The sequence below is a fragment of the Bactrocera oleae genome, chromosome 5, assembly GCF_042242935.1.
Source record: "Bactrocera oleae isolate idBacOlea1 chromosome 5, idBacOlea1, whole genome shotgun sequence".
Lineage (NCBI taxonomy): Eukaryota > Metazoa > Arthropoda > Insecta > Diptera > Tephritidae > Bactrocera > Bactrocera oleae.
The window spans coordinates 20,111,486-20,127,262 of NC_091539.1; the positions used below are offsets into that span (position 1 = coordinate 20,111,486).

General features: G+C 33.3%; 1 protein-coding gene across 2 annotated transcripts in view; it reads right to left on the reverse strand.

Moving 5' to 3' along the window:
- Positions 1-635: 635 nt before the first annotated feature.
- The window catches only part of Rbcn-3A (rabconnectin-3 alpha), a 101,674-nt gene continuing 86,532 nt past the window's right edge, over positions 636-15,777 (reverse strand). For both annotated transcript variants that reach the window (XM_070109611.1, XM_070109610.1), the window contains 4 exons: positions 4,984-5,058; positions 3,042-3,175; positions 2,435-2,518; positions 636-1,513 (listed from right to left, as the gene is read on the reverse strand). In XM_070109611.1, coding sequence (XP_069965712.1) covers positions 1,313-1,513; positions 2,435-2,518; positions 3,042-3,175; positions 4,984-5,058 — 494 coding nt within the window. In that variant the 3' untranslated portion in view covers positions 636-1,312. The remainder of the gene's footprint in view (positions 1,514-2,434; positions 2,519-3,041; positions 3,176-4,983; positions 5,059-15,777) is intronic.

Here is a 15,777-nt window from a genome sequence, read left to right on the forward strand (position 1 = left end):
AAAGTAAATACTTCTCCGACCATTCTCGCTTTTTCTCTGCAAGGAGTCTGACACTCTCCCCCACTAAATCCACAGCGACCATATTCACAAATTGGACGAAGGAATACAGACTGAACATTTTAGTCGATGGCACAAAAATTCCAACAGTTAATAACCCTAAAATTTTAGGCGTAACATTGAACAGTCTGTGCTCCTGTGTCGACGACAACCAAACTATCACTTACTATCGAAGCGGGGACTAGATAACCGTTACAACAACAACAACACCAATAAGTGCTCAGAACAAAAATCACTTACCTCTACTTCTGCAGCTTCCTTCAAGAAATTCATGGCCATGGTTATTTATATTTTTGACAACAGCTGGCAATTTGCAAACTTCACAATACAATGGTGTTTTAGTGTTGCTTCTTTACAAGAGTGTAGCAGGTGAATCCCTGTTCATTTAGGAAGTGTAAAGCAAGCAAGCAACAAGAATGCAAGACCATTTGAGCAAGATTCTGAATTGCCCTATTGTACAATGTGTGCAATTATAATATGGATTTTAGCTCTGGGTCATGCTACGACTCATTTACTTGTTATTTAGATTGGTAAAAATTCTATGTAAAAACAAATTTGAACTGTTTAAAAGAAACCTATTGGAATTGATAACATTTACTTTATTTTTGAAAATACATAAATATAACATAAATATACATATAATGAATACTTGGTTTTTTATATCCAACAAGAAGTTGTTCTAAATAGTTACTAATCCCATTACTGTTTACAACTCCACTCAGATAAATTGAAGTTAGAAGAAGAAAATTGAAGAACATTTTAACTGCATAATATAAACGTATCGTTTAGTATATTTATTGACAACTAACTTAATTTGTAGTTTTATTGATGTTGCCAATCCAAAATAGTGAAAATTTGTCAAAAAGTAAAGACTTCGTGTTTACTGAAATCCATTAGAACATTTAAGTACCAAGTAAGGAAATTTGAAAGGAATAAGGAGCATATTGTTTTTTTATTAAATGAGATGAAGGAACACTTCCAAAAACGTGAAGGAGAAACGGTTCAACAAGTTTTCCAATTTATTTCTATGTACTTGTACAAAATAAATTTTCAAAATTCCTGTTAATATTTTTCCAAAACAAACTGCACTAATGTTCTAACTGAAAAACTGTAGCAGTTTCCCATTTTTGATAATATCGACGGTAAGCCACAAAAAAGTTGAACTTGGAGTTGTTATTAATGATATCGAATTTAAAAACTCTAACTAAAATGCAGTTGAGTTGTAAACCGTAATAGTGACATACGTTTAAATACTTTAGTACATAGTCTGAATAACTGATTCCTTTTCCACTAGCTGCCGGACTTTCATGCACCCATCGGAGCCACAAGAGAATAGACGCCCATAATTGTCTATAAGCACTTGGCTGACACCTTGGCCAATATGTTTAAAGAAACTGTTTTTGGCATGTTCAGCCGGGTATGCGTTAATTAACGAATACTGATTTAAGCTCCATATCTGAAAATACAAATAAAAAAAAACGTTAAAATGTGTTAAATATTTTATTGAAAAGACTTGAGTTATTTCCAATATTAATATTTTCAAACAACCAGGAAATTTAGTTCTTGTTTTGTGTCACCACAATACCGTATAGGGACTTGTATACTCTGATCGTCTTTAAGATTTTCTGCAATCATTAACGAGCTGACGAGCTAATATTTTATTTTCGAATTATTAGAGAAATCTAATGTATAAAAATAAATCACCTAGTTGTTCCGAATTGATAACTAATTAGTTACATTAGAAAATCGTAACCATTAAATTTATTATAATTTTTTATTTAAAAATTTTTTTAAATATTTTTACGAATTGCGAAATATATATTTGATAGCGTCCGAACTTAATTCACCCTCAATTGTTTAGAAGCTTGTTTTTGTCTTTAAAGAGGTTTCAGTAGAGCAAAGTTGAGAAACAGTGTTCTTGTTATAAGTTCAATGAATTTCTGACTAAGAAGCATTTCTCTTCGACCTAAGCTTTCCATCAATTGTAAAATTGTAAGCAATGTCAATTGTAAAATTAACGCAAACAAGTTTTTAACTTATGCTGACTATATGCGAGTGGAATTTATGGAGAGGAAATCCTCAATCTCACAGTATGCCACATGACAGTATTCCAAACTCAGTTCATGCACAGCATCGGTTGTCAACAATATTAGTTGAATTTGAAAATTGAAAGAAATCGCGATTGATATCTTTTAGAAGGGACGAGTGGGTGTATGAATTGGTAATCACAAGAAAATTTTAATATTTTGGTCTTATTTATTTTTTTTTATGTTACGTTTGCGAAATATCTGTAAAAAATTACCTTGGAAAACATACAATTAAACCAATCAATAATGCATAATAATGTATTATTTTCTAACTATAATCAGTGACTTACCTTAATATCACCTTCAGCAGATCCTGTAGCGAAAAATTCTTCGTGCGGATCAAGAGCAATACACTTTATAGTAGCATCATGCGCCTGGAAAATATTAATTTTAATTATCTATTATGTTTGCATTACAAAAAAATAATAGGTAGTCATTGTTATTTTACATCATTAACAACTTAGTGGGAAATCTTTGCCGAAAGTTACAAAAACCAGCTGTGCAATAAAGCCGCGCTGCATATTTATTTTTTTAATTAAATTTCAAAGTTGAAACTCTGATCATTATAAAAAAAGTGAGAGTGACATATCCAGACTATAGTCGATAACTGTCTGTCTGATTATTTCATTACGTTTGCCAAAAATTTATATGAGCCTGCCAACAATTTTGTCAACTAAGTACATTTTTGTCACTTCTTCCATGAAATTTGTCAAGAAATCGGATTTAAGAAACAAAACATAATCATAACAATGCATGAAGCAATTATTAGGAAGGACTGACTTTTCCAGATTTCCCAATTTTAACACATTTTTAAATGTATGATTTTTCTGAAAATATATTTTATATTTGTATATAATCATTTACTAATACTAATAATAGCTATATAGTCCGATGTACCTGAAATCGGTGTTTAAGAGTCCTCTGCCTTATATCAAAGACGCAAACATCACCTTTTTTTCCACAGGAAATCAACAATTGATGTTGCGGAGCAAAACACATGCATGACGATCCTTGATCGTGACATGTAAAGGCTATAGGAAATAAAGGTAATATGTAATATTAGTACTGATCAATTATTAGTTTGTATGTAATTTGTCATTGATTAAGTCTATTGAAATTACATATTCTAAATACATACATATGTATGTATATAGTTTCTCTATAATATACTTAATTAGGTAAATGGTTGTCAGTTATTGATCTATGGTACAGGTGTTGACATACATATTTTATATTAAAAACGATTGAGGTGTCTTTGAAGAGTCATCTCTCTAGAAACTTTAAGTTTTTAGTTGCCATCTGCCGTATCTAGAAAACTTACTATAAACAATCTAATTCATAATTCGGGAATTCATTTTGATTTTAAAAAATCTAAGCAATCATTTTTTTTCAAATGTTTCAAACTATGTATGTATATTTTTTAGTTACATATATGTAACTATAAATACTTTTAAATTATTTTCCAATTTTTTGTAAGCGTGTAGTCAGTTTAAGTCTCTACCTTTTATATCCTTATTCGCCAACGACTTTCTACCTCTCAGATCAACATGTGGAAAATATTATATTTAACTGTATGACGATATATGTATGTACACTCGGCAGAAAAAGTCTGCGTACACACTTATGTATTATTTTCTTTTGTTAAAAAATATTTTTTATATACAAAATTTTAGATGAAATCACATTAAGTGCTTTATTGCTAGTTTATGCATAATTTAATAGAACTTAAAGCAGTGAAAATCTGATACCTTAGTTTAATCGATAAATTTACACAAAATTGTCATTTCGTAGCGCAGAAAAAGTCTGCGTACAAGTAGTAAAATGGGAATTCTTCCCGCAAAAACCTAGAGAAAAAGTGTAGGAAAGTTATAGTTACAGTTGTTTTCGTAAAAGTAGCAATTTTAAACGACCTTTGTTTTACTCAGTTTGTTTTTAAAATCGTGAGATCGAATAACGCCTAAAAGAAAACAAAGAGATTTTCTGAAAGGTAAATTATGGTTAAATTTTTGGCAGAAAGAAAAATATACGGTGAAATCAGTCGAATTGTTGGAAGAGCACATTCTTCCATAAAAAGAATACTTAAAAATTTTAAACAGCGGCTTTTTTATATCTCGGCCCGTCCAGGGTGTCCAAAAATACTAGCATAGCGTGAAACACCTAGCCATGTGACAGAAAATATGAAGTAAAACCCCCGACTTACTGCAACCAAAATCGCTCAAAATTTTAAGAAAACTTTAAGGAATCTTTCACACACAGAAAGTCATTCATAGCGTTAGTCAATAGGCAAGTACAAAATATTGGCGTGGTTTTGGCAGAAAGTTATTTTGTTCAATGAAAACAAGTTTTGGGTTTATGTTGAACCAGGACTTACATCCCTTCAACAGAAACCTCTGAGCTTGTCTATTTTATGCCAAAACCTCTAGCGGAAGTTTCAAAACGTTGGGAATATCCGACTTCCTATTAAATTTTAAGAAGACTTCGGTGAAAGAATATCTTTGCTCAACTTATGTACCCTACCCTGTACGCAGACTTTTTCTAATGGATGTTTTATTCGTCGGCATGTTTTGCTTTGATTATATGGTATTGTCGGAAATTTAATCACTTTTATTTTCATAAAACCACATTTTTAATGTCTTTTAATGAATATCAAATAAATTGGTTTTTATAAAAAGTATCTAAAATTATTTTTCCAACGATTTATGTTTGTTGGTACCTTGTACGCAGACTTTTTCTCCTAGTGTTTGTATGTACATGGTTGTAAAAATTTTGTTTTATAAATACTACTTAAACAAACGTATAAACTTTTTCATCATATCTTAAGTAATATGATTGTACTTACCAGAAACGCACGATTTTTTGTGAGGCAATAATGTATCCCAAATATTTATATTTTTATTTTCAGAGCTTTGACCGGCTGAAAATAAAAAATAGTAAGAATATATATACAGTTCAAATTTTCTACATGTATTTCTTCCTATATTTTTAAGTTCAAAATGCAAAAACAAAAATGTATATTCCTATTTTCATTTTTGTGACAACAGGATTTTAGTGTAAGATCAAGTAAACACAGGCACCATTAAGTCTGCGTTCAGCTTTAAAATTAGTTACAAAAATATTAAAAATGATAAAGAACAATTAAATTCAATACAAAAATTACTTTCATCCGAAAATATTACTCCAAAATTCCGGCAACATACTTATATAATTATGAGCAAATTCAATGCGCATCCGCCTGTTTACAAGTGAAATATATGGTTTCTTCCGAGCGACTCTACCATGATATCCAGCTTTTCGTAAAATTTTTCTAGCAGTTTCGACATATATGGTTTTTTTAATGGTTATAATTATCTTTGTGGACTTTTTCAACTATCTTTGTGGACGTAATTCGAGGGTTAACTTTCACCGTATTTATTATTTTCTGTTCTTCCCGAGCTGATAATATTTTCGGACGGCCAGATCGCGCGGTTTTGATTCCGGTTTTTTATACTCTCGCAACCTGTTGATACAGAGTATAATAGTTTTGTTCACCTAACGGTTGTTTGTATCACCTAAAACTCATCGAGTTAGATATAGGGTTATGTATATATAAATTATCAGGATGAAGAGACGAGTTGAAATCCGGGTGACTGTCTGTCCGTCCGTGCAAGCTCTAACTTGAGTAAAAATTGAGATATCTGTATGAAACTTGGTAGACATGTTTCTTGGTACCGTGAACTTGCCATAACTAAGCTCCGCAATAAGATACAAGACTGTTATTTGGTACACAGGATCACATTAGGGACGGGCATCTGCAGGAAGTTTTTTAAAGTGGGCGTGGTCCCGCCCCTAATAGGTTTAATGTGCATATCTCCTAAACCGCTAATGCTATAATAACAAAATTCACTGGAAGTAAATGTTTTTAGAACCTCTACCTACAGTGTGAAAATAGTTTAAATCGGGCAACTCCGCCCACTCCCCAAAAACGGTAAAGTTAAAAACTAATAAAAGCGCGATAAATCCAGCACTAAACACGCCAGAGACATTAAATTTTATCTCTGGGATGGTATGAGATGACTTTATAGGAACCGCGTTCAAAATTAGACAGTGGGCGTGGCACAGCCCACTTTTAGGTGAAAACCCATATCTTGAGATCTGCTTAACCAATTTCAACCAAATTCGGAACGTAACATTTATATCTCTATGTTATAGTGCGAAAATGGGCGAAATCAGATTACAACCACGCCTATTTCCCATATAATACCATTTTAAATTCCGTTTGATTCTTTCACTTTCCAGTATGCAAATCAAGCAACAATGATTGTATCGGGGTAAAACTTTGCGTGAATAATGCGTTTAAAGTAAATTGTTAAAATCGAACCAAAACCGTTCAAGCCCCTAAGTACTAAATATGTGGACCCCAGTGCCCATAGTTGACCTTCTACCGAAAATATCAGTCAATCCACAAAGAAATCTTAAACGAGTATACCATTTGACCTTGCGAGAGTCCACCTTTCCTTTGCACCTTCTCATTCTTCTAAGTTCTCTGCACATACGGCTCTCTTAACATGCCCAACGGCGAATATTTAAGATACTATAATAATAATATGTATGCCAAGCTGGGAATATTGATATGCCATTTGAAAGATATTCCCTTTTATTGAACTATTATTTACTTTTTTAAAATTATTTTATGTTAATTCATTTTTACTTTATTGCGAGTTATTAGTAATAATGTAGAAATATTTTGATATATTTCTTAAAATAATTCATGTACTTGACACCATTATGGAGTCACAAAAGTACAGAATTGTGTTTTGCTGTCGGCATTTTCATATCATGTGTACATGTAAAGAAATATGAAAGAAAAATATTTGTAAATTTGTTTAAAAATCACATACATATGTATACATGTAGATATATACACGTTAAGTCACCGATTGTTATCACTTCCCTTGCCGCTCTAACAGCTTTGCCTACAAATCATTATAAATATGTACATATGTTTATATATGAACATGCATACATATTGACGCAGGTTTTTGCGACTCACGGAAAAATATTTTAGAATTGTATAAAATTGTAAAATATTTTTAATCGGCAAAAGCTTTGTTGTCACTTTCGTCACTTCTTCCTGTGTTTTGTATGCATGCAGGGTTGTCACTTTTCCCTTCTAGAGGGAACATCAGAAAGTTGGGTCAGTCTGCGCTTATTGCATGTGGGCCAGCATTCATGAATGAAAATGTTGTTTTTGTGTGATTAACTACAAATTTAGGATTTGTCAATTTGGCTGCTGTATTGAATTATGATGCTGTTCATGCTATTATAACAATGTTTGTACTTTTTCTATTGGCTGACAAACTTGCATTTGTACGCTTATGTGTGCATATCTAGATTTGTGTATGCATCACTAATTTCAGAGGCATATTTGTACATACATACTTACATATAAATCAGTGCGTGCACATATCTTTATTGTTAAGTGATAATATGGTGTATGCATTAATTCGTGCGGTTTTTTTTTTACGAAAATTAAGACTTTATTGTGAAAAAATTGTTATAAATTTAATGTTCAAAGTATTGCCCATCGGAAGCTATGATGTTTGCCCATCTTTCTGGCAGTTTGTGGATCCCATCCCAAAAGAACTTCTCCGGCTTGGAGGTCAAGAAAGAATCAATCCAATTTCTGATACCCTGTTCTGAAGAGAAGCGTACTCCGGTGAGGGCATTTTGCATTGATCTGAACAAGTGGTAATCGGAAGGTGCTATGTCTGGGCTATAAGGCGGATGAGGTAGAACTTCTCACCCACATTTTTCCAAATAGTTTTTAACTGGCCTTGCAACATGTGGCCGAGCGTTGTCATGATGAAAAATTATTGATTCGTGTCTGGTCGCATATTCTGGTCGTTTTTCCGCGATGGCCTTTTTCAAACGAATCAATTGTTTTCGGTAGAGGTCCCCATTGATCGTCTGACCCGATTTCAATAGCTCATAATAGAGCACACCCTTGTGGTCCCACCAAATACATAGCATAACCTTAGCAGCATGGATATTCGGCTTTGCCGTGGATGTTGATGGTTGGCCGGGCTTCACATACGATTTCTTGCGCTTTGGGTTATCATAATGAATCCATTTTTCATCGCCAGTGACAATCCGATGCAAAAACGACTTCTTTTGGTGGCGTTGAAGCAACATTTCCGACATGCAGAATCGACGTTCGACGTCTCTTGGCTTTAATTCATAAGGCACCCAATTTCCAAACTTCTGGATGAATCCTAATGATTTTAATCGTCTGGAAACAGTTGCTTGATCAACTCCTAATACTTTTGCAAGTTCTTCTTGCGTCTGGCATGCATCTGCGTCGAGCAATGTCTCCAATTCTTTGTCTTGAAGTTTGTTTGGCTGTCCGGGTCGTTCTCCGTCGTCTAAGTCGAAATTGCCACTTTTAAACCGTGCAAACCACTTTTGGCACGTTCGTTCGGCTAAAGCATGGTCACCATAAACGTCCAGTAAAATACGATGGCTTTCGGCAGCACTTTTCTTCATGTTAAAATAATGAAGAAGAACTCCCCGCAAAAACACTTTATCTGGTACAAATTTCGACATTTTCAAATGAATGAAACAAATTGTTGTTCACGCTCAAACAATTTATATCTACTGAAAACGACGCGAAATGGCAGTACCTTTGAAATGAATATAGCCACAGATGAATACGACGCGAAATAATACTAGTAGAGCCCTCTCTTAGAAAACCGCACGAATTAATGCATACACCATTGATGTACATATGTTCATACGTAAATTATTAATTCTGTAACAATTGAAATTAGAAAATTATGAAAATAGTAAAATACCATTTTTTGCATAATCTTTCACATTTTATCAATGTAGCATATGTGCAAAAAAATCATATTTTATCAATTTTTCATCATAAAAATTTCTCATTCATTTCATTTTTCTCTTTATGTTTGGAGATACGTATTTTGCCAGAGAACGTTGTTATAATATCTAATTTCTGTTAAAGAACAGCAAATACTACAGGAAATGGAGAACTCCCTGATCTCAATTTTTTAGCTCTGTTAGCCGCCCAATCGAGCATCATACAAATTCAATTTGCACCTTCTCGTTCATTTACGTTCTCTGGTATGTGTACAGATTCACCGCTGTTATAAAAGCGAGATGTGTTATTTGTTTCTCCTACTTGTGAGGTGAAATCCCCGACTAAAATTTTACAAATGTCCGCTGTCGAACCTGCATCTTCTCGTTCATTTATGTTCTTTGATTTCACGTTAATTTCTGTGGTGACTATTTTGATCGCAGTTTCACAGGAATTTCTGTGGCGACCGTTCGGACTGCTGTTCTACCAGAAAATGTAAATGAACGAAAAGGTGCAAATTGAATTTTGTATGATGCTCGATTGAACGGCTAACAGAGCTGAAAAAATCAGAGCAGAGAATTCACCATTGACGATGGTATTCGCTTTATAACAACGCTCTCTGGCATAAATACGTATCTACCAACATAAAGAGAAAAATGAAACACTTTAAACCAAAAATACAAATGCCACTTCACATATGCATGATTATTTTTTGTTGTATAAACTATTTTTATGATATAAAATTGATAAAATGTCATGTTTTGCATAAATGCGAAAGATTATGAAAAAAAAAAATATTTTAATTTTCTAATTCCAATTGTTACAAAATTAATAATTTATGTATGTACATACATACATACTTATGTACATCAATTTGGAGTTCATTTAAATTCTCTGGTGTGTAAACATGGAGGAATAGAATTTTTGATATTATCACTTATCAATAAATACATGTGCGCACACTGCTCTATATGTAAGTATGTATGTATGTACAAATATGCTTATGAAATTCGTAATGCATACACAAATCTACATATGCACATATAAGCGTACAAATGCAAGTATGTCAGTCAATAGAAAAAGTACAAACATTGTTGCACAAAAATAAGAATTGTCTTAAATAGCATGAACAGCATCATAATTCAATACAGCAGCCAAATTGAAAAATCCTAAATTTGTAGTAAATCACACAAAAACAACATTTTCATTCATGAATGCTGAGGCACATGCAATAAGCGCAGTCGTTTCATTCATAAAAGCAAACGCCTTACACATTTCCCCGAGCATGCGTGTGCCTACAAGCGTCTTTTCGCGACGATATTAAAAGCTAGAAATCATAAATTGAACAACTTTCTGATGTTCCCTTTAGAATGGAAAAGTGACAACCCTGCAAACCCACAAAACACAGAAAAAAGTGACGAAAGTGGCGACAAATCTTTTGTCGATTACAAGTATTTTACCATTCTAAACTATTTTTTCGTGGCTCACAAAAACCTGCGTCAATATGTATGCACGTTCATATATAAACATACATACTTACAAAGATATGTGGGCAAAGTTGTTAGAGCGGCAAGGGAAGCGATGACAGTCGGCGAGCGTTCTTTTATTTTTTCGGCCCATCTCGGATTTTGTACCAACAACACAATGTTGTCACTTTGTCGTCGCGTAAGCCAGCACATTGACTCTTTGTCATGAAAGCAAAAAACGTTAGCTTCGATCATTGGTTGACCGTGTCAACGGAGATTTCACATGAAGCAATGAGTGTACATATCTACATGCACATGTTGCATATCCTACGAATTCTCTAGTTGAGAAAAGCAACATGTAGGATGAATGTAAAATGCCGACGAAAATCACAATTCTGTACTTTTGTGACTCCATAATGGTGTCAAGTAGATGAATTATTTTAAGAAACATATGAAAATAATTTTAAATTATTACTAATGACACATAATAAAGTAAGAATGAATTAACATAAAATAATTAAAAAAATAATAAATAAAAGTTCAATTAAAGGGAATATATTTCAAATGACATACATACATATATAAATATTCCCTGGCATACATATCAGCCTCATTTCTCTTCAATATACTCCGGTTGGGCAAGTTAAGAGAGTTGTATTTGTACATACTTGTATGTATTCCCCGCTGTTATAAAAGCGAGAAATCTTATTTGATTGCTGCTTGTGATGTGAATTCCTCGACTGAAATTTTACAAATGCACCGTTTTGTTCATTTATGTTCTCTGGTTTTACATTAATTTTTGTGGCGACTATTATGTTCGCAGTTTCACAAGAATTTCTGTGGCGATTGATCGGATTATCGTTTCAGATAAATTTCTGTGGCATCTATAGTTTGGATAATTCCTGGAAAAAGCAATTGATAGCAAACCTGATAGCAGAGACAGGGAGAGTTTCTGCTGCTAAGTGACGTCTGAACCTAGTACCGCGGATATTAGGAGACAGATAGAGAAGCATACATTCATTCATATATGTGAACTATGAGATATAAAGTCAGAGTCAAAAGCTAGTACAAGCATATAACATATACATGCTTCTAAAACCATTTACTTTCTGTTTTTAATAGAAAAACAACTTAATTTTTTGTGTGCTTTTAATAATCCCACAGTTTTTAGTTTTATTCAATGAAAAATCCGGCTAAAAAAACTTAAGAATTTACAAAATATTCAAGTTCCAGGAAAAAGTATCTGAAAAATGCATTCAAAAGTTAGTACACAAGCGGTATAAGAGTTCTTTTTTATACTATGTTACCTTAGTCAAAAAAATTAAAACCAATATTTTGTGGGGCCACCATTAGACTTTATAACGGCTTCCATACGCCTTTGCATGGAGTTAACCAAATTTTAAGCAACCTCACTTGAAATTTTAGCCTATTCTTCAGTCAAGGCATTCCGCAAATTATTTTTTGAGGTTATTGGTATTTTTCTAATGTTGCTTTTGTTACTAAACACAACGACATTGGTACATTGAGGACAGTCCCATTGGACGGCTTGTACCACTAGTGGTACAAAGAAAGAAATCAATTAACTTAAAAAAGTTTGTAAATGAACTGAATTAAAACTATTTAAGCGGTATATATTATATTAGTAAGTTACAGAGCAGCCAGATGCCGAGAACAACAAATTCGTTCGCCGGCGGGAACGTGTTAAATTAGTTTTGGCGAAGTTAAGCCTTTGATATTACAAATGCAAGGCTTCTTCCTTGGTGTCCTCCTATGCAAGCCATTAATATTTAGGAATGAGAGTATAGTAGAGGCACTGACTTGGGATTTTTCTAAACTTCTCTCACAATTTTACGAACTTCGGTATCACTTCTGTTACGGGGACGACCAGAACGTTTAGCAGTTTCTGTGTTACCCCGCAATTCGTAATTGCTAATAATTGTTTGGACAGTTGAACGACTTTTCTTAGCTATTTCACCTAAAGACTTCCCGTTTTTACGATGCTGTACCACCAATGTTCTTAGATCTGTTAAAAGCTCCTTTTCACAAACCATTTTGAGCGCATTTATGACACAACCTACAACAACTATCGCGAACTAATATTCTGCAAAACTTTAGGTAGGCGGTTTACTTATAATCATAAGCTTCGGCGTAAAGACGGTACTTATAACGCTTTAAGCATGCCTACTGTATGCTAATTTTTGACTGTATTTCTGCAGGCACTTTTTCTTTACACTTAAGTATTCTGTGCATTTCATCTTTCTTTTAACGGACTACTGTGTTAAATGAAGTACAAAATAGCGAGATTATCAATAGTTAAAAAAAAAAAAACATTTATAAGAATTAACATGGTTTTAGACCTCACATGTATGCTAAGTTTTGACGTTGACTGTACAAAGAGTCAAGCCTGAACATTACATCTGAAGATATGACTAACTTACTAATTGTGGCCATATCCTCCAGCACAAAACTTTATACAATTATGTAAATTTAATATTTTCTGTAAAATTAAAGTTTAAAATTCTGAAATTTGAAAGCTGCAAAAGGGTCTAAGTAGAGGGCACATGAGAAACCTTGGAAGAATTAAAGGAAAGTTTTTTATGGGGTTGGTTGTCTTCAATCAATTCCGGAGTGGATTATCAATTATGCTGTGTGCATTACAGCTAAAGCTCCGAGGTTGGGTGTGCCATGTGAGCGAACCGCTATGGATGTATCTGGTCAATTTTCCACCAGTAAATTAGGAAAAAACTAGGTTTTGGCAGTCATGGACTGTTTCAGTAAATAGCCAGAGTAATACCCAATCTAATCAAGAAGCTGAGAGAATAGCGAACGTATTCATCAGCAATTGGGTAACAAGATATGGTATTTCAATTGAATTACGTTCTGGCCAAGAAAAAAATCAACTCTAATTCAGGAGATATGCTAGATTGGGTATCCGGAAAACGCTACATCAGCAGTCTGATGGCATGGTAGAACGATTTAATCGAACTCTAGAAGCACATTTGAGAAAAGTGATTAAACAAATATCCAAAAATTAAGATACCCATATATCCTTGTTCTTGACGACATCCTGATGATTCTCGATCTGCTATTAATAAAAGAACACGGAAGACTCGTTTACTTAATCTTTAGTAATGAGCTTCGGTTACTGATAGATTTGCAGTTTGAAATTAACGCCAATGGGAGAAGGGATGCTAAGGAAGCATTATAAAAGGCAATATTGGAGAAGTACTTGCTAACGTGAGACAGCGCATGCAAAATATGAGTGACAAAATGAAGGTAAAATGCGATAAGGCAGGCAATGATCAGACTTAGGTGAAGTGCAGTGAAGCGAACATGAAGGCCAGAACAAAACAGAATCAATGATAATTCGCCGGAAACAACCAGAGAGCTAAACTCGTATTTGCCCGACTGTTCGAACGTAGAAGTTTTAGTAACGATCAGCCCTTATATGGTAGATTTGGCCAGATTGACAGCAGACAGTCCTTTTTAGTGTTACCGAGCTAAGAGTAAATTGGTTTAAAAAAATGTATATCTAATTAAGTATCAATAAAAGGACAATGACAGCCCATTCTAACTGAGTAAACAAAATAAGTTATAAAGTTTTATACATTAAAAAATTAAACTTTATCAAACTACTTACTTCTATTCACGCAATCTTAAATTCAAATGAAAACAAATAAAAATTAAAAAAAAACGTTCGGAAAATCAAAAAGTGCTTCGTTAAATTAATTGCCATCGAAGACACCCAGTGGAAGGAGAAATTAAAATTTTTTTACTTTTATTGAATAAATTTCAGTGATATATCTCACACACCTGTACTTGGCAATGAAATCTAAAATCACGTAAATACTATCTAACCAAAACCAATTATAATATAGACAAGGCCAATATAGTGGTTTAAATATTATTTTCTTAGCTGAAAGAGTTTAATTTAACGATACTTTGAAGATGGGAGGAGAAACTTATATACGCTTATGTCTTATTTTTTTTTGTTAAAAAATATCTTTTATATACAAAATTTTAGAATAAAATCACAGTAAGTGCTATATTGCTAGTATATTGCATAATTTAATAGAATTTAAAGCAGTGAAAATCTGATACCATAGTTTTATCGATAAAATTTTCATTTCGCAGCGCAGAAAAAGTCTGCGTACAAGTAGTAAAATGGGAATTCTTACCGCAAAAACCAAGAACAAAAGTTTCTGAAAGTTATAGTGTTAGTTGTTTTCGTAAAAGTAGCAATTTTAAACGACTTTTGTTTTACTCAGTTTGTTATTAAAATCGTGAGATCGAATAACGCCTAAAAGAAAACAAAGAGATTTTCTGAAAGGTAAATTATGGTTAAATTTTTAGAAGAAGGAAACATATACGGAAAATCAGTCGAACTGTTGGAAGAACACATTCTTCTATAAAAAGAATACTAAAAAATTTCAAACAGCGTATTTTTTATATCTTGGCCCGTCCAGGGTGGCTAAAAAATACTAGCATAGTGTGAAACAACTAGCTATGTGACAGAAAATATGAAGCAGAACCCCCGACTTACTGCAACAAAATCGCTACAAACTTTAAGAAAACTTTAAGGAATCATTCACACACAGAAAGTCATATCTTCAGTCAATAAGCAAGTGTATATTGTTTTCGCGAAAAAGCGCTTAAATAAGCTCTGAGGATTTGGCAGAAGGTTTTTTTGTTCAATGAAAGCAAGTTTTGGGTCTTTGTAATCAAAGGACGTAAGATTTTATGACGAAAAACGAGCAAGGTACTCGATAAGGAAATCTTGATGTATACTGTGAAGCACGGTGGTGAAAAAGCAATGAATCAGGGGTACATAGCTAGTAATTGTGTGGGACAAATGGAATTTATAGATATCACCATGGTTATATATGCATTCCTTAATATCTTAAAAATTAATTTGAAGCAAAGAGCGGAAAAATTGGGTCTTGGAAGTGACTACTATTATACAGGATAACGACCGGAACCTTATAGCATAGACATAGTTAAGCTTTAGTTACTCTACAACGTTCCCAAGCAGCTTCAAACACCACCAAAACAACCAGATTTGAATCCTAAAAAGCACCTATGCTCAAGGATGATCTTCGACAGAAACCTCTGAGCTTGTCTATTTCATGCCAAAACCTCTTGCGGAAGTTTTAAAACGTTGGGAATATCCGACTTCCTATTAAATTTTAAGAAGAATTCGGTGGAAAAATATCTGTGCTCGACTTATGTAACCTGTACGCAGACTTTTTCTACTTGTAATTAATTATCTTATAAAATTATTTTTTCCAATGATCTATTTTTGTTGGTATCTTGT